General features: G+C 41.0%; 1 protein-coding gene across 4 annotated transcripts; it reads left to right on the forward strand.

The window, feature by feature from the left end:
• Positions 1-1390: 1390 nt before the first annotated feature.
• LOC112131604 (ribosome biogenesis protein BMS1 homolog) lies at positions 1391-15774 on the forward strand. 4 transcript variants are annotated; one of them, XM_063727293.1, is made up of 10 exons: positions 1436-1525; positions 1945-2036; positions 2421-2609; positions 3875-3954; positions 7627-7815; positions 8706-8848; positions 9579-9700; positions 10895-11080; positions 12075-12225; positions 14076-15774. In XM_063727293.1, exons 3-8 carry the CDS (start codon positions 2543-2545, stop codon positions 11026-11028), a joined length of 735 nt encoding a protein of 244 aa, XP_063583363.1. In that variant the 5' UTR covers positions 1436-1525; positions 1945-2036; positions 2421-2542; the 3' UTR covers positions 11029-11080; positions 12075-12225; positions 14076-15774. The 4 variants fall into 4 exon arrangements, with proteins under 4 accessions (XP_063583362.1, XP_063583363.1, XP_063583364.1 ...); XM_063727294.1 differs by lacking the exon at positions 1436-1525 and adding an exon at positions 1533-1716 and having other exon boundaries at positions 10941-11080; XM_063727292.1 differs by lacking the exon at positions 1945-2036 and having other exon boundaries at positions 1391-1525.
• The last annotated feature ends 10850 nt before the right edge of the window (positions 15775-26624 follow it).

The following is a 26624-nucleotide window of genomic DNA, read 5'->3' on the forward strand; positions in this document are numbered from 1 at the left end:
AATCCCTGCAGAGAGCCCGGACTGGGAGGGAAGGTGTCGGGGAGACGTCGTTTCCTGGCGACATGGTCCCAGCAGGCGACTTAGACCTGAGCCAAATCTGTTGACCCCAAATCGTGCTTTTCCCACCAAGAAGAAAAGGGAGAGAAACAGTACAAGTTAGGCAGTAAAATATAGCAGAGAAGCAATATAACCTCTGAAATCACACAGCTATTCAGTTTCAAACGGTTCCTAGTGCCCAGCTCTCCTAGCTCCCGGCCAGTGTTCCTTGACATATGGTGATATATAAAGACTTTCTGTTTCCGCTCGTGTGTGTGTCTGTGGGAAGCCTCTGACTCACTTCTGTGCCCCAGTAGCACCCTGTGCAGCCTTGCAATGTAGCCCTTATTGCATGGTACGGAAGATACTAGTTTGGATTTCCTCTGCAAGTCAGATCATAGGTATATCCATTTACTGGCACAGCGGCTAGCACATCATAGACAGACACAAACATTTATTAAGTGGAATGAATACAGGACCTTAACTGAATGAAATGGCACCCTGTCCCGTTTTTTCTCAATCAAGCTGTCAGATTTTATGCAGCCCGATATTCCAAAAAAACTCACTGATTCAGTGATTACCAATTTGTTGGCCACAGATTCCCAGGTACCTCAGAAATCACTGGAAGGGTCTCTGTAAGTCCATGAGGTCTCCAGGCATCATCTAGAACCAGTCATATCTCACACATACAGATATTGCTATTTTTCAAATGTATGTAGATGAGCTGTAATTTAGGAGTTTTAGAGTCAACAGGTACTAAAAGTAATACTGCGATCATATTGGAAGTTCATAAAAACGTTTTAAATTTTTTATTGAAATGTAAGTTTTAGTTTAAGTTAGGAAACCACTTCATTAGTCCAGTCGATATCTAGGTCTGAGCTGTCCAGTATGGTAGCCACATGTGACTATTTAGAGTTGGAATGAAATTCATTAAAAATTCATTTTTTCAGTTTCTCTAAGTACATTTTAAGTAACCACATGTGGCTAATGGCTAAATGGCTGAAAAGTACAGATATAGACTATTTCCATCCTCGCAGAAATAGATACTGGTGATGTTGACACTTGAGATGAATAAAAAGTAACTTAACCATAGAAGGTAACCTTAGCAGAGGTAACTCCTCTAATTTATAGCATAACAGAGAGAAATGAAATTGGGGATGGTTAAGCAGTTTCTACCCTTGTTCAGTGAACAAATACATCATCCCTTCATAAAGAAATAAATGAAATTTAATGTTTTTCACTGGGTATTGCCTGGATTGTAAAATGCTTCTTCCTTGTAGGTTAGAGTTACTTGTTATTGGTAAACAGCCACTATGGAGAGTAAGGACGAGAAGAAACACAGAAAGAAAAACAGCGGACCCAAAGCTGCAAAGAAAAAGAAGTGGCATCTGTGGGATCTCCAGCTAGGAGACGAAGAAAATGCCCAGAAGAGAAATGCCAACGCTTTCGCAGTTCAGTCTGCTGTGTGGATGGCTCTATCCTTTCACAGGTGTGTTTAGCTACAGTCTGATGGTTCTTCCGTTGATTCTTTTTAAATAATAGGAGCCTCTCACAGGTGACATTTGGATTCACAAGTCTAGTCCAGCTCCAAAGGACATGGAGATGCATGCTGTGTGGCGTTTACTAAAACGTGAGAAGACTTCCCATAGAAGCTGCCTTGCCTCCAGCATCTGCACACTGGTTGGTGTTTCTTACCCAAGATACAAGAATTTATAGAATTTGTTTCTTCCTAAACTTTAAACTGTTTCTATGGTGATAAGTGTGCTTTTTCCCTCTGGATATGTTTTACAAAGTTGTAATATAAAATACAAAAATTACAATATGTAATACTGACATAGCTTTATTTAGTGAGTCCTTGTGATATTCTCAGCAGTGTACTTTAAACGTTATTCAACTAAATCCTTCCAGCAGGCTTACCAGAGTAGGAATCATTATTGCCCTCTTTTTATGGACAAGAAAACTGAGGTCAAGAAAACAAGTTACCTCCAATCATATAACCAGTAAGTAGGAGAGCCAAATTTAACTCCACAGCCTCTGCTCTTACCTGTTATGACGCACTGCCTCAGTATTTACCTTTTGGTTTTTAAAAAACTATTAAAATCACTCATAAAACAGTCAGATTTAAGTAGTGTTTAATTTTCAACTCTATACTATTGAAGTCATCTTGTTACATCTTTATTGAACAGCAATTGATTTGGATAGCGGTCAGAAGTTAATAATTGACAAGTTACTTACATTTTTATATTGTCTGTTGTACTCTCTATAAAATATACTAAAGTACTCATATCTGTAAGGATACTAAAAAAAAGTCTACTTATAAGGTTGGTACCTTTTACTCTGTTTTGAAAGTGAGTTTACTTTTTTTTTCTTTTTTAAATAAATAGGACTCTGGATTTGAAGACACAAAAGCATCATATTCCAGTCATTGATGGAACTCCACTAGAGCCCCCAGCAATAGTGGTAGTGGTGACGGGGCCTCCAAAGTTGGAAAGAGCACTTTGATACAATGCCTCATTCGGAACTTCATTGGCAGAAGTTGACCGAGATCAGAGGCCCTGTGACGATCGTGTCAGGTAGGACATGCCGCCGCAGACACAGAGTCGGCGTGGCTGTTGTCGTCTGAGGGACGTGCGTGTGTTTGTTGTTTTCTTGAGTGGAACATGTGAAATTTTGTCATGTCATGTTACCTCTCTTATACTTTTACTAAGTTAGCTATAACTTCAGAAAAGGGTAAGTTCCCAGAGATGAGGATGTGATATGTGTCTTATCCTGACTGCTCTGTGGCTTTGCCAAGCATGTTCCTTGGAAGGGTCTAGCAGGCCTGGTCACTGTGAACACATCATTTAACAGACAGCACGTACCTCCTATGTGCCAGGTGCACGTGCTTGCCCTTATGAAGCCACATGCTGGTGGAAGTGTGTGTTTTCTCTTTTTCCTGGGAGAATTTGTCTGCTTTGGGAGATGGCGACCTTTCCAAGTTTGAGGGAAGATGAAAGAAACTTCCAGTGGTAGAATGGCAATGTATACTCTGAAATCTCTTGTTATTGCGGTAATATAGTTGGATTGAGGCTTTTCTTTATCTTTGAAGCATCCATATTTTCTTTTCCTTTTTTTGAGACAGAGTCTTGCTCTGTGGCACAGGCTGGAATGCAGGGGTGTGATTACAGCTCACTGCAGCCTCAACCTCCCAGGCTCAAGCAATCCTCCTACCTTAGCCTCCTGAGTAGTGGATGCCACCATGCCTGGCTAATTTTTCTTTTTTTTTCCTTTTTTTTTTGTTTTTATATTTTTGTAGAGATGGGGTTTCCCCATGTGGCCCAGGCTCGTCTCAAAACTCCTGGGCTCACCTGCCTTGGTCTCCCAAGGTGCTGGGACTACAGGCGTGAGCCACTGTGCCCAGCCCATATTTTCTTGATCATTTTCTTATTACCTTAATTTAGAAATAGTTATCATTATAAATATTCTGTTGCATTATGTTTGAGGTTGTTTGTAGCGATAGTGGGAACGTGGGAAGTTTTGATAGAGGCGAAGACATTGGCCTGCAGCTGAACAGCAGGATCATGGTTATCGTGGAGCCTGTGCAGTCAGAATTTTCCCCGTTTAAGCACTTTTATTCATCTGGGTAGACTTTTGGTATTATCTAAATTTGGAACACAGCAAGAAAAACAGGATGGAATTTATTTTACCAGTTTTTGCCTATAAAAATGAACTTGTGGTATACTCCTGTAAACGTATATGGTGTTTTACTGGATGCAATTAAAAAATGAAAATGAAGAGTTGATGGTTAGAGTTTTTTCAGGGTCTTTTTAAAGTAAAATTTTCATCTTTTCACTTACAGGTAAAAAGTGCAGACTCACCATTATTGAATGTGGGTGTGATATTAACATGATGATTGATCTGGCTAAAGTAGCAGATCCGGTAAGTCAGCTGGGGCAGCCTGGGGTGCTGATGGAGACTTACAGCATTGTGATAGGTTATTTACCCCATGATGAAGGGAAGAGAGTTTTATGATTATTAAAAGGATCATGGTCATTATCAGGGATATAGTAGATGTGATTGAATTGATGATGACAATAATAATAGTGATAAATGTTGTCATATTAATAATACAAATGGAATGTGCACAATGAAATGTATTCCAAAATCTAAAAGCAAATCACAGGATGGAGAAAACCTTTAATGAACACAGCTAATAAGAGCTCATTAATATGCATACATATATACGTACAAATATATCATAGTAAGTACCATTTCTTCTTGGATCCTTCCTGGCACTGTGCTAACTGCTTTCTACAAATTTAGCTTACATAAACCCTTGATACACCCTTGAGGTGAGTAGGTATTATCTATAGTTTACATAAGATGAAATAGAGCCTCCCAGCAGTTAAGTAACTTGTGTGAAGATGGGACCCTTGTTCCTGATGGTTCTAGAACCTTCATCCTGAATGATAATGCTAAAGTAAGTACATGAATTGCCTGAAGAAGTGGTCAGAGTTTATCAATAGAAAATTTAGATAGTACTCAGTGTGTGGAAGATGTACATGCTCTTGCATTTATGGAAATGATAATGTTCACTATTTCTGATATTCTATGAACTATCTTTTACATTAGCTAAAAAAAAAAAAAAAAAAAAAAAAAAAAGGCCAGACACAGTGGCTCACACCTGTAATCCCAGCACATTGGGAGACCGAAGTGGGCGGATCACCTGAGGTCAGGAGTTCGAGACCAGCCTGACCAACATGCAGAAACCCCATCTCTACTAAAAATACAAAATTAGCCAGGTGAGGTGGTGCATGCCTGTAATCCCAGTTACTTAGGAGGCTGAGGCAGGAGAATCGCTTCAACCCAGGAGATGGAGGTTGTGGTGAGGCGAGATCACGCCATTGCACTCTAGCCTGGGCAACAAGAGAGAAATTCTGTCTCAAAAAAAAAAAAAATTAGCAAAAATATAAGCCATATTGATTAGGAAGTGTGGGGTGACAGATACCTTGTTTTTTTCACTTTTATTTAGTTTTTTCTAGAGCCACAGATTTTATACTTTGGCCTAGGAAGAATCCTAAAATGTGAAGGAAAAAGTAATATAGATTTTAAAGTTGTGCCATTGTAATGTCAGAAAACTAAATAACATTCCAATTTTGAACATGTAATGCTACTATTAGTAAAAATAAGTGTAATTAATGTAAAGTTGTGTAAAGATTATTAAATCTTGTATACTTGAAATGATTGAATAGTTCATAGAAATCATTTGTTCCTCTTTTATTTAAAATGTAGCAAGTTTCTAATTTTAAATACATACATATTAAGAGATGCCTTTACATTTTTTTATTTTTAGTTATTATGGATACATAATAGTTGTACATATTTATGGGGTACATGTAGTATTTTGATAGAAGCATACAATGTGTGATGATCAAATCAGGGTAATTCAGATATCCTTTACTTCAAACATTTATCATTTATTTGTGTTAGGAACATTTTAATTTCATTCTTTTAGTTATTCTGAATTATATAATAAATTATAGTCACCCTACTGTGCTGTTGGACACTAGAATTTATTCTATCTAACTGTGTTTTTGTGCCTGTTAACCTTTCCCTCTGTCCCTCCCTTCCTGCTCCCCTTCCCAGCCTCTTAACCATCATTGAGAGAGATGCCTATGTAAATCTTTTTAAGATTTTCAAAAGGCGCACACACATTTGGTAAAGCACTCTAACTGTAATGCAGGGTACACACAATGTGCATTTTCTCTTTCCTTGCTCTAACTGCTGGTCTCTCAGGTCCCTGCAGAGTGGTATCCTTCCAGATACATATAAACACACATGCCACCCTTTAAAAACACAAACGGTAGCTTATTTTATACACTGTTCTATGCTTTGCTTTTTTCATGTAATATATCTTGGAGGTATATAATCAGTAAGTACTGTAGCTCTGCCTCCTTCTTTATAATATGATATTCCATTCTGTGAATGCACCATAATTTATTTAGCTTAGCTTATGTTGATTGCTCTGCTCTGGGTTGTCAAAGCCTCCTGAGTACGGCAGAGGCACACACAATACGTGGATTTGGGTGTATACGTGCATGTGTGGATTAGGGGAGTAACACTGGCTTAGGTGGCAAAGATTGGCAGCTGAGGGACTGTTTGCTCCCTTTTGTTCCTGACCCTACAACCAGCCACTTGTCCCTTGGCACTCTGTGGCATCAGATGTGGTGTGAGGATATTCCACCTGTTCTTTGAGCTGGTCCAGTGTTGCTGGAGAGCTCTGCTTGCTGCCTCAGTCTGCAGTGGCAGCTGTGCTTTCCTACAAGCCCAACTTCATATATTCTGTGGTTTTGGGTTTTGAATGTTTCCTAGTTTAATCAAAGGTGGGCATTTCTGTTTCCATTTTGTGTTATTTTTAGTTATCCTTGGAAAGATAACAACAGAACTATCTTTAATATTAAAACTACAAGTTTCCAGGAATCAGTTCTGAAATTATTTTGCATCTTTGAAGTGTCTTAAATTTTAAAAATTGGTCTTGGCCAGGTGCGGTGGCTCATGCCTGTAATCCCAGCACTTTCAGAGGCCGAGGCGGGCAGATCACGAGGTCAGGAGATCGAGACCATCCTGGTGAACACTGTGAAACCCCATCTCTACTAAAAAAATACAAAAAAATTAGCCGGGCATGGTGGTGGGTGCCTGTAGTCCCAGCTACTCAGGAGGCTGAGGCAGGAGAATGGCATGAATCCGGGGGGCGGAGCTTGCACTGAGCCGAGATCACGCCACTGCATTCCAGCCTGGGCAATAGAGCGAGACTGTCTCAAAAAAAAAAAAAATTGGTTTTATCTGCTTATATTTTCTTATAGACTACCATTCATCATAATCTTACTGTTTTTTTACTTAATTCTTAACTGGTAGCTATTTAAAATATTTCTGAGCAATTGAGTTATACAAATTAACATACAAGATAGAGGTTTCCATTGCATACTTCCCAGCAAAAAAACAGATTTTTTTTTTTTTTGGGGAGGAGATTGAAAGAAGAGGTTGGTTTTCTGTACCTATTTAATATATTTCATTGATTATCACTTTCTTCCCATTCTTTGGATGTCAGAGACCTCTTATTTGGCTTAAAAATACGTTACCGAAAACTTCATTTCTTTAAATTAGGGTTTTTTAGGTAAGGGCCAGGTTAGACTCAGCCTTTTCTGAGTTACTTCTCATGCATTAGAATTCTTAAAATGGAAGTTTATATCCTAATGGGCATTGTCTTATGGTTGCCTTTTAGAGTAAGTCAGAGAGTGGTGGTTTCTCTGTCTGGGTGATGCCTGTGTAGTCATTTGATTTAGTCTGCAGTGGGACTTTTCTGTCAAGGGCCAGGTAGTGAATATTTTTGGCTTTGTGGATCATATCTTCTGCAGCTACTTAGCTCTGCAGTTGTAGTGCACAGGTGGCCATAGACGATATGTAAATGAACTAATGTGGCTATGTTCCAATAAAACTTTAGTTACAAACACAGGTGATGGGCTGGATTTGGCCCGTGGGCCAGTTGCCAACCCCTAGTGTAGGTGGTCTGTTTTGGTAGTTTCTTTGAGAAATAATGTGTTCTGCTTGTAGGTACTGATGCTTATAGATGCCAGCTTTGGGTTTGAAATGGAAATGTTTGAATTTCTAAACATCTGTGAAGTACATGGCTTTCCTAAAATTATGGGAGTTCTCACCCACCTCGACTCCTTCAAGCATAATAAGCAACTGAAGAAGACAAAGAAGCGATTAAAACACAGGTTCTGGACAGAAGTTTACCAGGTAGGAAGAGAAATAATTGTTAGAAACTAACAGTATAATCCTTTTAAAGTAGACTGAAGCGGCTGGGCACAGTGGCTCACGCCTGTAATCCCAGCACTTTGGGAGGCAGAGTCAGGCGGATCACTTGAGGCCAGGAGTTTTGAGCTCAGGGCAATATGGCCAAACCCTGTCTCTACTCAAAAGGCAAAAATTAGTCAGGTGTGGTGGCGTGCACCTGTAATCCCAGCTACTAGGGAGGCTGAGACGTGAGAATTGCTCAAAGCTGGGAGACAGAGGGTGGAGTGAGCTGAGAGTGCACCACTGCACTCCAGCCTGGGTGACAGAGTGAGACTCCGTCACAAACAAACAAACAAACAAAAAGACTAAAGAGACGTTACTAAACATCTCTCTAGGAATTGCCTCCTGAATTCCCTTTGTGTATGTGTTCCCAGTCTCTGGAAGGTTTCCCTCAAGAGAGTGGTTATTCTGGGCCTCTTGGTGTATCTCATTTGTCTCCGTGCCTGCTGCACCAGGCAATGTCTGGGTGTTTTGGGGTCGGGACTTAATAGAGTACATCAGAAGTTTCTCCCAGTTATAGGACCAGGCACTGCCCCTTCCTTTCCATACTGCTCTGGTCCGTCGGCCACAGAACCATTTCTGTGCTCATATGTCTCACCTCCCTCTCCTCACCATACTTAGACGGATGCCCCGGCTTGGCTGCAGAGCAGTCTGCCTCTGTGGGGTTCTAATAAGTCCTGAAAGAATCCAGCAAGGCTCTGGAAGCCTCAGGACAGTGGCTTTGCTGGAAGTCTCCCTTCTTAGGATTGCTTCTTGTTTAGAGCTTTTATTTTGTTGCAGTATTGACGAGAATTTAATTGAAATTTAATTTTTAATTTTCCTTTAATGTTTAGGTTGCCAAACTGTTCTACCTTTCTGGAATGGTGCATGGAGAATATCAAAACCAAGAAATCCACAATCTGGGCCATTTTATTACAGTTATGAAGTTTAGGCCTCTCGCATGGCAGACTTCTCACCCTTATATCCTGGCAGACAGGTAAAAAGTGATTGTCAACTTTTTCTTCCTGGGCCATATATTTCAAAGCTAAAAAGGCTAGAAAAAGAACAGTGATAGGATTTATTTTGTGCCTATTTGAATAGTGGGGGTAGAAGTGTAGTTGATGGAAAATGTCTACTTATATCATTGCTCAAAGATGCTGTGCCTTTGGGAGTAAATAAATTATGAGATGTTTAGGAAAATGGGAGGACTTGGAAGCATTTAAGGCTACAGGATGTGGCCCCATCCTACGTTCAGCCTCAGTTTTCAGTGATGCTGCCTTCGTGCCCGGGTGCTTGAGTCCTTCGTGTGTGCCTTCAGTTTCCTTCCTTTGTGCTCTTCTTTGTGCTGTGGTTTTCTCAGCCTGGAATAATACCCTTTTTCCACCTGCCAGAATCCAAGCCACAGTACAAATCCCAGAGCACAGGCTCACCCTCTTCCAGAAAGGGATTTTCTGAATATGTTCTTCACTGTTCCCTGACCCCAGGTGGACATCATCTCCCTGTCTGGTGTCTTACAGAATGAATGTCACTTTCAGCCTAGAGACACAGTTGTGTGCCTGCCCCTTTTCCTCTGCTGGATGGTGAACAGTGCTTCCTTATTTCTGCATTTTCTAGTCTCTAAATGATGTGCTTAGTGGACAAGAGTGTGATGAGTCATTGACACGTGAAAGGAGGTATAGGAACTTTTGGCATTCATTTCTGCTGTATGATTGAGTTTATTTTTCTAGGATGGAAGATTTGACAAACCCGGAGGATATCCAAACAAACATCAAATGTGACCAGCAGGTGTCACTTTATGGTTATTTAAGAGGCGCACACTTGAAAAATAAAAGCCAAATTCACATGCCAGGTATTCTCTTGTTGTAGAACATACTAGAATTACACATAGGATTCTTGGGATGGCTTCATTTCTCAGGAAAACTGAAAAATGACCAAACAAGGGAAGATGGCCTTGCTGGAGGTTTTAAAAGTAAGCCAGCTATGTGTAGGCCTGCAAAGGTGTTACTGAATCCCCTCTTCTCTGACCTCTTGTCTTGTAGCTAGAGGGCCACTGTTCCAGTGTGGCACAATGCCCTTCTTTGGGTCATGGTTTAAGCCCTTGGACTGTGGATCGTTTTTAACCCCCCAGTCAACAGTAGATACTTAATGACTTCTTGTCAGTTGAAGCTGGCTTTTTGGGTCCCGTCTTCCAGGGGTAGAACATTTTGCCATGAGTGACATCAGTTTCCTCCCAGACCCTTGTGTTCTTCCTGAATAACAAAAGAAGTGCTGTTTAAATAAGAAGGAGCAGCTGGTTTATGCCCCTGTTTCTGGAGTTGGGGGTGTGCTGTATGACAAAGACGCTGTCTGTGTTGGCCTTGGTGGCAGCCACAGTTTTCAGGCATCAGTGAGGCAGGAGTTAATGCTCTGAACTCTCATTATTCTTTCCGAATCTATTTTTTAATCAAAAAAAGTAATATACTCAGCTTTTATTTATTGAAGATTTTTCTCTTGTACTTGTAGTAAAGGCCCAAATGCATATTGTCAATATGTAGAATAAAAAGAATACCTTTTCTTCATTGTACCAAGCAGAAGAGTCCTGTCCTCCATGCCTCCTTGATCTGTGGTCCCAGCGCGGGCACTGCTGCCAGTGTGGCACCTGCACGGCTTATTTCTGTTTCTACAAAATCAGTGTGCTTTCCAGTTCTTGTTTGTCTTTTTCTTTTTCTCATTCACAGTGGTCTCCTCATTATTTTAAAGTGGATTTCCAATATTTATTTCTTAGTTCTGTAGTTGAATTTTATTGGGTTAAAAGCAGGGTTATTTAAAAATGTTAGAAAAGCCAGCATTGTTGTAGCACTGGAACTGAGGCTTTTCTAGCTAGGTGTTTAGGTTATCAGGTTATATACTCACTGAGCTTTGGAAAAGTTTAATGGAGATGGGGATCCATTTCAAGCTTTGTTATAAGGATTTTCTTCTGTGGTTTTTGAGGCATTAAGAAAGGTCCTCAGGAAATGTGTCTAAGATAATTTTGAGAAACTGACTGAAACCAGTGTCTCTCCAGGATCTTTGTGCTTTCCTCACGTGCCCTTTCTTGGTGGCCTTGACAGGACAAGGTGGGGCCCACCCATGAGCTGGTCCAGAGTCTCATCTCCACCTACTCCACCATTGATGCCAAGATGGCTTCAAGTCGAGTGATGCTGTTTTCCGATTCCAAACCACTTGGGTCAGAGGCTATAGATAATCAAGGGTAAGTCTGCTTTTTTTCTATTTTTAATAAAAAGATATATTACAGAAGATCATATCACACATAATTCTGACATCATAACACATTTTGGTGGGATTCATTCTATGTTGTTTTGTTTTTCTGTGTGTGTGCATGTGTCTCTGAGGGCTCTTCACTACCTGACATTACGAGGGAGTCTTATCTTGAAAAAAATACAGGATGCATTTTTCAACAGACCTCGAATATTCCTCAAATACCACGCCATCTTCCATAGGTTGCTTTTTTGGTTTTTCAGAGACCTGAGGCCACTTGGCTTTCTTTTGATGGCCAAAACACTAGAGCAGAGTCAGGGAGTTTGTGGCTGTCCAGAAGCCACATGCCTTGTCTGTGAAAGTTTTATTTAGATTATGTTGTATTATCTCCCATGGGTAGGTTTCCACTGATGTGTGGCTTATGTGAATTATTTTTCAGCCTGGGTTGAGAATTTGTATACCTTTATGCTTAGTGGATCTTTGCAAAACATTGATTTTGTTGTATTGATTTATGACTCCTAGTAAAATTTATCTGAAAATTTTGAGATAACGTAGTATGTAATTTGTTACAATGTGCATAAACTACCGACCACAGTGCCTGACATAATGAGTGTTATTAGCTATTTTCATTTTTGCATATCCTTCTAGTCATCCTTATCTACAAGAATACTCTCTTCTAATATAGTTACAGGTAGAACACATAATTGTATTTCTATATTCTGAGCATTTTTTTTCTATACAGTCTTTATGTAGTCATGATTTTGTTGTTACCAGTGTTTTTTTGTTATTGTGGTTTCTTTGTTTTTGTTTTTGTTTTGAGATAAGGTCTCACTTTGTCTCCCAGGCTGGAGTGCAGTGGCGTGATCTTGGCTCACTGCAGCCTTGAACTCCCAGGCTCAAGTGATCCTCCCGCTTCAGCCCCACAGGTAGCTGGGACTACAGGAGTGAACCACCACTCCCAGCTAATTTTTCTTGTTTTGTTCTAGGGACGAGTTCTCACTATGTTGCCTAGGCTGGTCTCGAACTCCTGGGCTCAAGCAATCCTCCCGAGTTGGCCTCCCAAAATCCTGGGATTACATATGTGAGCCACTATGCCTGGCCTGTTATTCCTGTATTCTAACTTATCCATCTCTTATGGTATGATTTTTAGTTTTTTCTAATTTATGTTTTCATACTTTTATCTATTGTGCTACGTTAAAAAGCTTCATATAGTTTTCTTTCATCCAGTGATTTTAGCCCCCTGATGATGTTCTCTATCAGTTATGGCACTGGTGACTTAAAATGGATGTTATTCCTCTGTCATTCCTTCTACGTTTGTTACCTGGCATTTTTAACAAAGAGCTTTCTCTTCTCCCCTTTATTTCGGTATCACTGCTGACTAATGCACTTGCGTTTTATTCCATGGGTTATTTTCCATCACTGTCATTGTTCTTTTTGATGCCTGTGGTGTCCCAGATGCGGCTGCGGGAGCCTTCAGCCTGTCTCCTGTGTCCTTTCAACTGTCTCTGTTAGTCTTTGACCATTTCTTACTTTCTGACAGAACCAGAGGATCCAGGCTCATTTTGTCCTCTTCCTGCCTTGGGCCTGGACTCAGCCATTTCTCTTAAGGATCATGTGTTTTTAGCTTAAAAATTAATCAGCTTTCCAGAAGATCTACAAAACCCTAACTTCCCTTTTGAGCAATTGTTTTCTAAAATTAGATTTTTTTGTTTTTTAAGGGTTATTTCTTTATTCTCTCTATAAGTTCTTTTGAAGTGTGGTGTTAGGGAACCATGCCTGAGTTTGCTTATTAACTCTTCCAGTGTTTATCAGATCATTTTTTCCCTACGCTATGTCATCTTAAACATCTTAAGCGATTCATTGACATTTTCTGTTTCTTTGTATTTTCATAGACTATATTGCCACTTCTAGATTAGCTGATTAATGTACAAATTGAATTATTTTGCATATCCTTGGTAATATAGGCTGTTGATGCCAAAGGAGGAAAAACAAATGGACTTGAAAACTGGTCGAATGCGTCGGAAAGCCATTTTTGGAGATGATTCTGTGGGAACGTCTTCTCTCCTTTCTTGATCTCTTAATTTTTTTTTCTTACCCAAATATATACTGGTTGATTTTGTCTTTCTAGAAGATCCAAGATCTTTGGTTTAGAGATATATTCTCTTAATGTTAACTGGTATTAGAATACTCTTTTCTGTATTTTATTTCAATACATTTTAAAAATAGAAATGATTCTATTTTCTTTTAACTTGTGAAGTAGAGCATGGCACCCAAATGTTGTATTCTCAGTATTTCAAAAAATTTCCTTCTTACTGTACAAGTTGTATTCAGCATATAAAGTCCATCCAGCTTTGTTGTAGATGCAGTGTGATTATTACATGTTGATAAGGTGTGAATTGGAGATGGGATCCAAAAGTACTGTACCTATTGTAATTTTTAAGCTAATTGTAGGTTTGGTGGTGAATATTTTACTACTGGAAAATGAAAACAGCATTTCATCAGAAGTTGTTTTATGGTCTTTCAGGCATTTTATTTTATATCTTTGGTGCTTTTTGCCCATGAAGTATCTCTTTTGTGTGTTTGTGTGTGTGTGTATGTGTATTGATCTGCTGTAAATTTCACAGTGCTCATTGTCAGGGATCATCAGAATCAGGCCTAGGCAGAGAGCTGAGCAGTACTCTCAGTACGTCTCTGTGTCCTGGTTGCCACATTATCTCTGTTGTTGATTTATAAATTGGAGAACTCTCTGACCTGTAACAAAGGTTGGATAGATCAGAGACAATTGGAAGAGGAATCCTCTACTCTATCGTCACCTCTTCTTTTTCTGTTCACACATGTCAGATAGAGACATGCGTGTTATAAATTATTTTGTCAGAATGAGAGCCTGGCAGATTAAATGCTTTCTTCTCTTCTTGCTGGACTTGATATCAATCTCTTGTTCATTTCTTGATAATATGTTTGGTTATTTTTGTTTTCATTGCTTTTAGTGTCAGAGATGGCTTTGGATTCCCTGTTCTGCGTGCTCCTGCCTGGCTCCTGAACCCAGCTGGAGAGGTGTGTCAATCCCAACTGGTGAAGTACTGAGAGGAAGCTGCACAAAAGGCAGCAAGGTATTAATAAGTGTACCTCTGACATTTTAACCACCTCTGACTTTTCCATGGAATGTACAAGTAGTAGTCTCTGTCAGAGCTATGTTTTAAAGGAAAAAAAGAAACTTGAAGTCGTAAACTGTTTATTAATTTATGCTGTTATTTTGTGTTTACTCAACTCATTTATATTGACTTGTAAATTAGTAATTTATGAACTACTATTCATCAATTCATTGCCTACATGTCAGCAAACAAGTTTTCTTCTTAATAAAGAATCCGGTGGCTGGGCACAATGGTTCACACCTGTAATCTCAGCACGTTGGGAAGGCAAGGCAGGAGGATTCCTTGAAGCCAGGAGTTCAAGACCAGCCTGGGCAACATAGCAAGATTTCATCTCTACAAAAAAATGAAAACATTGGCTGGGCTTGGTGGCTCATTCCTGTAGTTCAGGCTACTCAGGAGCCTGAGGTAGGAGGATCACTTGAACCCAGGAGTTTGAGGCTGCAGTGAGCTATGATCCTAACACTGCTCTCCAGCCTGGGTGACACACCAAGACAGCATCTCTTCAAAAAAGGAATCTAGGGGCATCAGTGTGTGCACACAGCATGGCTTGTGAATGCGGAAGTGCCTGTGTGCATAGTTGTGCTCAAGAATGTGTTGATGCTTATACCTTCTCAGAATGAAAAAAAATTTTTTTTTTTTGAGATGGAGTCTTGCTCTGTCACCAGGCTGGAGTGCAGTGGTGCTATCTCGGCTCACTGCAACCTATGCCTCCCAGGTTGAAGCAATTCTCCTGCCTCTGCCTCCTGAGTAGCTGGGACTACAGGCACACACCACCACTCCTGGCTAATTTTTTGTATTTTAGTAGAGACAGGGTTTCACCATGTGGGCCAGGATGGTCTTGATCCCCTGACCTCATGATCGGCCCACCTGGACCTCCCAAAATGCTGGGATTACAGGTGTGAGCCACCATGCCTGGCCTGAAGGTCACTTTTATAAAGATCTCTTTACATCTTAGATTTGATTCTTCCTTTAAATATTTTTCTCGTTGACATTTGAAAGCACCTGACCATATATAAAATGAAGAATTTTCATAACTCCATAAAAGGAGAATTATGATATCATCTACTATTTCTTTCCCTTGTCTCATAAATCTAAACCATCAACCTGCTTATTTTTGTATAGTGTCGCACTGTGTATTCCCTGCATTGAATGCCTTTCTATTGACATTCTCTGTAAAAATTGTGGGAAGTTTTCTGTACCCTAAATTTTCTGTTATGGGGATTAATTATCCACTATCCAATTTTTTTCCAAGTCTTACATCAGAAAGGGTAAATACAGCCCTCACAGCAGCCTGTTGTTTGTCCTGCAATTGTGTTTCCATCACATTACACAAAGCCTCTTTGTCTTCGTGGTTGTACCCCACTAATAAGTTTTTTTTAAAATTATGTAATGTGTGTATATACAAATACCTATATGTATGTGTGTACACATACAGCTGATATCTACTGAGATTGTGTATGCATGAATTAACTTGTAATGTATGTATAGAATTAACTTGTAATTTTAAGAAAATAAATTATTTTGTAAAGATAAATCTCATGTTTAAGAAGGGGAATTACAATTGAATCATTTAGGGATGCCTCAGCCTAAACATAATATGGAAAAAGCCATAACCAAAAGTCATTTTAGAGTACTGCTAGGTTACTCAATCTATCATCACATTTAATTCAAATGTCAGTTTGAACCATGGCCAGTCTATTTTCGTTAATATGTTATTTAAATCAACTTGTGAAGTCTTCATTTTAAATATACAATTTGTGTTAATGAACTGGAAAATAACATTCTGTTGCTTGGAAGATGTGTTAAAGCCTGAAGATTTATGACTTTGTAAAAGAAGAAAACCAGCTGTTGATCAGTTGGCATTAGTATGTGAGGATGTACTCATATTTGGTAATAGCCATTTTTTTCTAACTAGAGTAAGGGAGTTGGGAATGGGAGGCAGAAACAGGGACACAGATATATAAAAAATTGTAGAACAAAACTGTATTGAGTTCTGAGTATGGGTCTGTGATCCATGGTTCAGTTTGAGAGGTTCCTGTGTCCCTTATGAGAAGGGACAGGAAAGCCGGGAGGACAGGAGTATGTTTGGGCCTGTGCCTGTGCTTCCACCACAGAAGTCAGCAGCTCTTTCTCTTTTCTCCTCTTTATCTAATAATTATCTCCTCTTCAAATGTGGGAAATGAGCTTAATCAAAGATTTGTTGTGTTTTTTGTTTGTTTGTTTTTGAAATGTGGCCTCAGTGTGTTTGCCCAGGCTGATCTTAAACTCCTGGGCTCAAGTGATCCTCCCTCTCAGCCTCCTGAGTAGCTGGGACTACAGGCATGTGCCACCACACCCAGCTAAGTTAGTGCTAATGTGTAGTTTATCTGCTTCAGTTTTGAAGGACAGGATATATATAGATAGTTATGTTGTGTGTGTGGTGGAGGCGTGTGTTTGTGTGTGTGTGTGTGTGTGTGTGTGTGTGTATATATATATTTATATATTACTAGTCCATTGCTGCTACGACAAACTACCAGTATGTCAGGGCATAAAACAAATTTATTACACTCCTGTATGTCAGAGTGTGATGTGGATCTCACTGGGCTAAAATCTAGGTGTTGGAAAGGCTACCTTCATCTCTAGAGGCTCTAGGGGATCTTTTTTCTCGCCTTTTCCACATTCTGGAGTCTGCCTGCATTTTTTGGCTTTGGGCTTTTCTCCACTCTCACCATTAGCAACCTTGCATCCCATGGACCCTTCTTCTATGGCCACATGTCTCTGTGGCTCTTTCCTTCCCCTTCTCTTCCACTTTTAAGGACTCATGTGCTTACTTAGTCCTGAATGGAGACACCGTCATCATCCACATGAGCCCACTGTCCTAATCCATACAGGCTGCTGCAAGGAAATGCATTAGACCGGGTAGCTTATAAATAACAGAACTTTGTTTCTCACAGTCCTGGAGGCTGAGAAGTGCAAGATCAAGGTGCTGGCAGTTTTGGTGTCTGGTGAAGGCCTGCTTTCTCATAGAGGCTTCCTTCTTGCTGTGTCTTCACATGGTGAGAGGAACAAACAAGCTCCCTTGTGCCTTTAATAAGGGCGCTAATCTCAGTCATGAGGGCAGAGTCTCCCGTAAGGCTTAACCTCCTAATACCATCACCTTGAGGGTTAGGATTTTAACACATGAACATTGACGGAACACAACGTTCATTCCAAAGCACCAGGGTAGTCTCCTCATGTCAAGGTCTTTACCTGAATCACATGCGTGATGTACCATTTTCATGTAAGATTCTAGGAATCTGTGGACATCTTTGGGGGGCCATTATTTTACTGACCACATATTACATATATTTTAATGTTCTAGACTAGTATGAAAACAATGCCACTTCCATTGCTTTATATATGTATATATATACACATTGTTTAATGCTATAATTAAAAAAAAAGTTGTAGACACAAATATACCCATTTAAAAAAAATTTTTTTTGCTATTTTACTTCATACTGCCAACTCCCTTTTCCTGAAACTGCTTCAACTCTGGAATTCTTTTTTGCTATTAGTTTTATTTTATTGAAATATTCATGAATGAGCATACACTTGTATATGGGTTTAAAATTCTTAGTAATGTTCTCATGAATTCATCTGTGAATAACATTTTATAGACAAAATGTCTGCACTAGGACAAGAGAAAGATGTATAATTTCCTTGTTCTAAGGTACCGCCATTCATTGTTATTATTTTAAAATACAAGTGTCGACTGATGTCAAAACACAAAATGGGGCCGGGAGTGGTGGCTCCTGCCTGTAATCTCAACACTTTGGGAGACTGAGGTGGGTGGATCACCTGAGGTCAGGAGTTTGAGACCATCCTGGCCAATGTGGTAAAACCCCGTCTCTACTAAAAATACAAAAATTAGCTGGGCATGTGTTGCACGCCCATAATCTTAGCTACCCGGGAGACTGAGTCAGGAGAATCGCTGGAACCTGGGAGGCAGAGGCTGTTGTGAGCTGAGATCACACCAGTGCACTCCAGCCTGGGTGACAGAGAGAGACTCTGTTCTTCCCCCCACCCCGAAAAAAAACAAAAAGGGATAATTGGCCGGGCTTGGTGGCTCACGCCTGTAATCCCAGCACTTTGGGAGGCCGAGGTGGACGGATCACCTGAGACCAAGAGTTCGAGACTAGCCTGATCAACATGGAGAAACCCTGTCTCTACTAAAAATGCAAAAATTAGCAGGGCATGGTGGCACATGCCTGTAATCCCAGCTACTCAGGAGGCTGAGGCAGGAGAATTGCTTGACTCTGGGAGGTGGAGGTTGCTGTGAACCAAGATCGCACCATTGCACTCCAGCCTGGGCAACAACAGCAAAACTCCGTCTCAAAAAAAAAAAAAAAAGACAGATTTATAACTGGGCAGTAGAATTGAAAATCATTTTTAAAAATATCCAAAATACCTAAGGAACTTGTATAAATAAATAGGAAAAAAAAAAAAGAGAAAAACATCAAGAAGCCCACAAAAAAGCAGATTTGTAAATGGGCAATGGATTTGAATAGACATTTAGCCAAAGATGTCCAGTTGGTGAAAAGGCATATGGAAAGGTGCTCAACATCACTGATTATCAGGAAAATGAAAATCAAAACCGCCACGAGTGTTTTAGATCACAGCGGCATGCAGGAAAGTTTTCAGGCCTCCAGGTGTTGGGAGTGGCTGAGGAGAGTGGAGAGCTTTTGTCTGAGGTGGAAGAGTGGAGTCTCAACAAGAACCAGTGTATTCTGGACATGTGTGGGCCCTGGAGTGTGCATGGCTGGATGCCTTGTCTACCTGTGCCTTACAGAGTGACACCACTGTGGTGTGGTCGATCAGAGGGCCAGGTGGCTTTCAGAGGGAGTGGGAAGTGGTGGGGGTTGGTTTGTTTGCCCATGGATGATAGCAAAAGTGAGTTGGCTTCCCAAGAACTTTTACCAGTAGCCTGTTTTGCTACAATTCTAGACCCAGACTGGGGTCCCAAGGCATCGTAGCCCACAGATTCTTAGCAAGTACATGTTCAGTTGGGTCCCCCAGCTCAGCCTGGGTCGTCCCCACCTTCTGCCTCTTGGGCCATAGCTCAGCTCTGTACACTGAGCCATCATCCTATGGTGAGCAAGACCCCATTCTTGGGCTTCAGTCTCTTTCCCTGCAGCAGGCAATCAAGGTTGTGGCTGGAAAGGGCCAAGGAGCCACATGTCACAGTGCCCTGCTGCCTGAACAAGGACCAGAGGCCTGTGGAACACATGGCTCTCAGATTTCTCCCATTTGATGACTCATCAGCTGCCCCCACATGGCTTTCTAGCTCACAGCAGATCTAGCCTTCTCTGAGCAGTGAAGATGGGATGTTTTATGGTCATTTTCCCTGGTGTGCAGAGCCCAAGTGGAGTTCTTCAGCACACCCTAGTCCATCCCCTCACTAACACCCCCACCTGTCCAGTCTTACCTGCCTTCATATCAAAAGCACACAGTAACCCAGAGGGCTTCAGCCCTGCCCTGCCTGACTTTCTAGGAAACCCCCCTCTCCACCCACCCTAATCAGACACTGTCTGAAGGTTCCCCCTCATCATTTTAAAAGGAAGAGAAATTTTTCTGACACAGAGGTTCTGGTGAAATGTCCAGCTCCCACATCACAGGGTGATGGCAGTTTGGGCTGGACCAGGATCAGACAGTGCTGTCCTGGGGCTGGCCATCTGACAAGGGGCTCCAGAAAGGGCAGTGGTGGACCCCTGGGAAGCTTTCTGCTCTCCTGATCACAGGTTTTTGGTGAGAGGACCTATTGGCCACTAGGGTGTCTGCGTGTGTATGTGTGTGTGTGTGTGTGTGTGATGTCTGTTTACTTGGATTGACTTATTTCAGCGTGAAGCCCACTGTTTTGCTGAATGTATCTCACTGTTTCCTGAAACTCAGTACATTCAGCTGGCTTAAGGGTCCTGGGGCCTCGCTGTGTCATATTTGCACAAGCCTAGTGTCTGTGCAGACTGTACACTGGAGTTCAGTTGTAAGACCCTTTTGATCCCTTATTCTGTTCCTGTAATAGAAAAGCCATTTCACTCAATGGAATAGAAACCCAGATCTAATGGAGAGATGTTCTAATCTGCCATACACTGGGGCAGTGGCCAGTGATTTGGACTTTGTGGCACAGATGGAAATTTCCAGGTTCTCTAGGTGGTAGGCAGAGGCCTCACTTTTTAAGAAACTCCCCCACTCCACCCCTGCCAATGAGGACATTGCTTAGAGATATTTCTATCAGTGTTGAGTAGAAGAGATCATTTCTTGATGTTGAATTTCAGGTAAGGATGCCAGCTTCTGCATATCAGGGTGGTGATGCTTGGGCTGACAGGTCTAGACAGCACTGTCTGAAAGGGGGCTTAAGGAAGTAGCTGTGAAAGGCCCCTGGGATGTTTTCTGCCCCCGTCTCTGCAAATCCCCTGGAGGGAGATCCTGTTAGTCACTACGGGATGTGTGTGTGTGTGTGTTCTTCACTTGTTGCTTGGGGGTGGGAAGAGACAACAAAAGCCTATAGAATCTATACTTTTCAGTTCATCTCCCATCCTAGTCCAATCATGGCCTACCATCCTTAGCTACCGATCGCAGAAGAGACTCTGCGCATTTGTGTTCATGCGGCCTTGGATGTTGGCAGATTCAGATTGGTGCCCCAGGCATCTGTGCCTGTAACTGCAGTTTCAGCGGGCTCAGGACCAGGCTAAAGGGCCTCCAAGCTGCCTCCAGTTTCCTGGTGCCTGCATGTGCAATATACTCCCCTGGCCTGGGTCTTTCCTGCCTCTTCTTGCCGGTTGGGTCAGAACTAACTTATTAACCAGTTTTTTCTGAGCTTTAATCGAACTGGCTCCAACCAGTTGGAGACTTGAAAAGGGCTACATGATAGTTATAGATTTTTAAAGATATATTATTATTTTAGAGTAGTTTTGAGTGTACAGCAAAATGGAGTGCAGAGTCCAGAGATCTCATATGCCCTCAATTCCTGTACATTCTCAGGTCACTCCACCAACAACCTCCTACACCAGAGACACTTTGAAACATTAGAAAGTATATTTGAGCATTCAGAAATGTATAAACTAGGCAGCCCCAGACTGCAAGCAGCTCAGAGGTCCAACAGAGAGGCTTAGGGAGGGTGGGGGAAGAATTTTATATGGTGAATGTGGAAGAAAAAGAAAATACTTGATTGGGTAAAGTGGAGCAGTGGCCTCATTTGGAACATTACAGTGGAAAGTCTCTAGTTAGATGTTAGTTGGTGGTTTCTGATTGGTTAAGCTTAAGTTTTCTTTTATTATTTACACTGAGTCAAGTTTTGGTTTATTTAAGGAGGAATTGAGTGCACTGCAGCCACCTCAGCCTCATGGCCACCTGTTTATTTGATTATTGTTAACAGAGAAGATCCTTTTAAAAAATCTGTTGTCCCACCTGGAGTGCAGTGACGTGATGATGGCTCACTGCAGCCTCAACCTTCCAGCTCAGGTGATCCTCCCACCTCATTGCTCCCCACGCTGAGTAGCTGGGACTACAGGCATGTGCCACCACACCACCATGCTAGGCTAATGGTTTGTATTTGTTTGAGAGATGCAGTTTCCCTAAGTTGCTTAGGCCTCTTTCGAGCTCTTTGACTCAAATAATCTGCCTGCATTGGTCTCCCCAAGTGCTGGAATTACAGGCCATCTAAATCTTTTATCTCAGATTTGCCTTGTGACAAAAGGAGGGGTACTTTTTCTGACATGATGAGGCAGAGAAAGGTGAGGTGGGCGCATCCTGTGCATATTATTTTCTCAGGTGATGGGAATATGGTCGGCTCTTGCCTAATGGGATATATTTTCTCTTTGAATGATTTGGCAAGATATCAGATGAGAGAAGTTGAATAAATGTTAGAAGAACATAGAAAAAATAGGTTATACACGTTGGGTTTCTGAAGAAATGATATCGTTGGAGAAACAAAACTTTTGTTGATTTCTGGAAACATTTAGGGCCATTTTTTTGTGTAAGTAATTTGAATTTATGATGATATCTCTGACCACTTTTTGATATTTTTTCTGGTTCAGCTGAGTGGTGTCATTGAGCAAACACAGAGTGGGGCTCATCGAGGGATGAGATTTTGCCAGAGAAAGGACGAGCAGCAAGTCAGGGAGCTTAAGGTAATTATGAGAAAGTGACTATCTAAAATTGCTTAGGTAGAAGGAGACAGATTGGGTTTTTGTGTGTTTGGTATTTGGGGTAAGAGGGATGTGGGTGTGTATGTGAGATGTGTTGTTTATTCTCTCTCTCTCTCTCTTTTTTTTTTTTTTTTTTGAGAGGGAGTCTCGCTCTTTCGCCCAGGCTGGAGTGCTGTGGCACAGTCTTGGCTCACTGCAACCTCTGCCTCCCAGGTTCGAGGGATTCTTCTGCCTCAGCCTCCCAAGTAGCTGGGATTACAGGCACCTGCCAGCACGCCCGGCTAATTTTTGTGATTTTTTTTTTTTTAGTAGAGATGAGGTTTCACTATGTAGGCGAAGCTGGTCTCGAACTCCTGACCTCAGACGATCCGCCCGCCTCGGCCTCCCAAAGTGCTGGGATTTCAGGCATGATCCACCTCGCCTGGCCTGTTTATTCTCTTAAGAGAGAAAATGAGGGGATTAATGGACTGTAGTTCTGGACAAGGTGGAAAATTCTTAAAGTGGAAGTATTGGGGCAAGTGCTCTGACAGGCTAGGATGGTGCAGTCAGTCCCTTCACCCAGAAATCCATAGAATGTTAGCAGTTGAGACTCAAACCTTGTGAAAAACAGGTGGTGGAAAGCAAATCCCTCGCAGCAACTGGCACCATAATCAAGACAGAATGTTTGCAGAATAAATGGAGTTACCTGCTTTCAGCCCCGGGTGGTAGCTATTGTCTGCCCTGATGATATGTGATAATAATTTGTGATCCTGTTGTCTTAAAATGGGGTCATTCATCTCCAGTAGAATTAAGTCCACAGTGAAGTTGTCCCCCCATCCCCAAAGAGATAAACATATATGAATGAACTCACGTGATAACAACTACTGCTGCCTGGGATCATGAGAGACCTGAACTGAACTGATAGGAAGTGAAAGGTGGCTGAGATAATGAGAATAGACCCATCTGCAGAGGATCATAAAACCAGCAAAGACAAGGTCTTGTTTAAGATGCCTTCACAAGCTTTGTCTGTGAGAACTCTAAGGATTTCTCCAGACCTGTTGGCTGCTGCTGTGATCTCTGCCCAAGAGGAGCCTCTGACCAGCATCCAAAAGGCTTCTGGACCCACTGGACTCTTCTGGAGGTACATTGGTCTCCCGAGCCATGGCTGTGGTTTTTTACTCCCTGTATCACTGCCTGTGTGTAGAATGATAATTGCATAATTGGTAGTGTGAAGACCTCTTGATAAATGGTAAATCTGAGCATATGTATTTGGCTGACATGTCATTGTGAAACCTCACAGCTTCAGTCAGTGTCAGCGCAGCTAGGGAGCATGTACCTAATGCCCATATCACTGGGCATAGTCTACAGGCACCTAATAACTCAGGTACCTTAACAGTTACTAATGAGTGTCTCTCCAAGGACTAAACAATGGAAGACTGTAGAAGATGCCATTCATTAAGATATCTCAAGAATATGGAAGACTATTATTCGCTTCTCATGGGACAGGACTTTATAGGGCACCTGAAAAAACTCCCATGAAAAATCACTTTTACAAAATGTCAAGTTATGATATCCAAGATGAAACCAATGAGTCACAACATTCACATAATACACGGTACAACCCTGATCTCTTGACTGTCATCAAATGTTTCTTACCTCTAAACCAAAGTTTCATTTTATAATTTAATTTTTCTCATTGTTTTCTGTTCTCTTAGCTTAAGAAAAGATCATTACAAACTTTTTGTATGTTTTTCATGTATGCTTGCAAAAGGTTGTAAAACTTTATTGTGATTATTCTTGCTTTAAGCTGAAACTTCCCTAATCTTTCTTTAGAGATTGTGGCATAGCATGTTAGTTTCTTTTCCATATCCAATTGTTTTCTGTAATGAATACAGAAATATGGGCACTATTTTGTAACTTTAAATAGACATCATCTCAAGTCTACAAGAATTATCCAAAATGGTATTTAATGACATTTCTAGGTCTTGGCAGACACTATGAATGCAAATTGTAGCCTCTAGGTCCTGAAGATTTTAGTAGATACTGGTTACTGAAACTGAGCTTTCTTGAATTCTTTTTCCTTCCACTGTGGTTTCCCGCATTTCAACATATCACCTATTTTTGTCCTCAAACGTTACTTAAATTTTTTGCACAGAATTAAATTAAATATGAATCATCCCTCCTCTGATTTTTGAAATGACCCTTTGCTTCCTATGATAATCATTCTTCTGATCTGTTTTGTAGTTATTGTTAGAGTTTGTAAATATTCACACATCTTGCAACTGCATATAATTTTCTTATTATTTTTTCCTCTTCTAAAGCTGCTGGTATTTCTTTTAACTTTTTGTGGGAAAAATTAAACCCATCTTTCACTTTGTTGATATACTTATTCATAATTGAACTCCTTGATTTTTGCTCCAATTGCTTTTCAAGTTACCCACTTTTAGGGAAGACATTATTTGGGTTTTGTTTAGTGTATCAGGCTTTTTTTTAGTTAGTTGTATCAAGAAGTGTAGACTTTTCTATACATAATATCCTTTTTCCCACAGTAGTTTCTAAAAAAAAAAATAAAAAGTCTGTAGCCGAGTGCAGTGGCTCACGCCTGCAATCCCAGCACTCTGGGAGGCCGAGGTGGGCAGATCACGAGGTCAAGAGATTGAGACCATCCTGGCTAACACGATGAAACCCCGTCTCTACTAAAAATACAAAAAATTAGCCGGACATGGTAAGGGGTGCCTGTAGTCCCAGCTACTCAGGAGGCTGAGGCAGGAGAATGGCGTCAACCCAGGAGGCAGAGGTTGCAGTGAGCTGAGATCGTGCCACTGCACTCCAGCCTGGGCGACAGAGCAAGACTCCATCTCAAAAAAAAAAAAAAAAAAAAAAAAAAAATCGTTAAAATAAAGGTCATCAAAAGATCTTTTCCTAAACCTTTCCTTTACCAGAAATATCTCTAGAGTCACATGGTCCTTTCTCCCTTCTTGCTTTTGTAGGAGTCCAAAGCTAATCTGTCCCTGATCCGGATTGCATGCACCTATGCCTTTTGGGGCCCTTCTGCGTTCGTTCTTCCATCTCTTCTAACCTCAAAAATGTGTTTTCTCTGTTGGCTCTTTTCCTTTAACATAGAAATATACTCACAGTTTTGTTGAATCTTGGAAAAAAAGGCTTCCTTTACCACATATCTCCCTTTAATACTACATCTCTCTTCTCAGCCAAATACTTGGGAAGAGAAGCCCTGAGTTTGTGTCATTGTTTTCTCACCTCCAGTTCACTACTTTACCCACTGCCTGACATCCACCTCGCTCACACACACACACAAGCCCAAGCCCAATCACTAAGTTGCCATAGCTGATTTGTAGCTTTCCTGCCCTCCTGGCAAAATTTGACTCTGCATTGGGATAACACATGTTGAGTACCTATTGAACAGGCACTGTGCTAGGTGCTGCTGTTATAGATATGAAAAGAAGGCATCATCTCCTTTCTAACAACTCACAGGAGCAGCCATTCCTGATTCATACACAGGTCTCGACTCCCAGTCCTCACTTTTGCAAGCTTCACTTAATGCCGTGTAAATCACCCTATTCTCCAGGTCTTCTTTCTTCCCAGTTCTCCTTACTATACACAACTCTCAAGGCAGTCACCTCCACACCCATGGCTTCAATTGCTTTCTCCATTCTCTGAGAACAATAGAATTTTAAATGCTTTTTTTCATGTATTAGCTTTATTTTATACAAGATGCCTCACTTGCTGTAACCATAGATTCAAAGTTGCTCCATGAAAGTAATAAATGAAAAATGGTGATATTCTTAGCATGTAAATTTTAGGAAATTTCCCCAGTTACTCTTAATGGCTTGATTTAGTATGTGTGTTATTTTTGAAAACATATGTTGGGATGTCACAAATGGACTTAGCCTACAGAGATTTATATTCAACTTTTGACCAGAGAGTTCCATTTTAATGTGACACTGAGAGTAAAAAACTATCTTTTCCTCCTTACCCATTTCTCTTCCTACATTCTCTGCCAGGAGGAAGGCACTGCTACATACCCAGTCTTCCCCAGCAGAGGCTGAGCAGCTCTGTTTTCCCTCTACTTCCCCTCTTCTTTCGGGTCTCATGACCAAGCACTTCCTATTCTGTCTCCCAATGATCACAAACTTTTTCCTCCACTTTTGTCACTGCCACTGCCTTTAGCATTACTCTGCCTTTAGAGGAAGTCTCTTAATTGGTTTGGTTGCTTCCTTCA

This window comes from Pongo abelii, chromosome 8 (genome assembly GCF_028885655.2).
Source record: "Pongo abelii isolate AG06213 chromosome 8, NHGRI_mPonAbe1-v2.0_pri, whole genome shotgun sequence".
NCBI classification, from domain to species: domain Eukaryota; kingdom Metazoa; phylum Chordata; class Mammalia; order Primates; family Hominidae; genus Pongo; species Pongo abelii.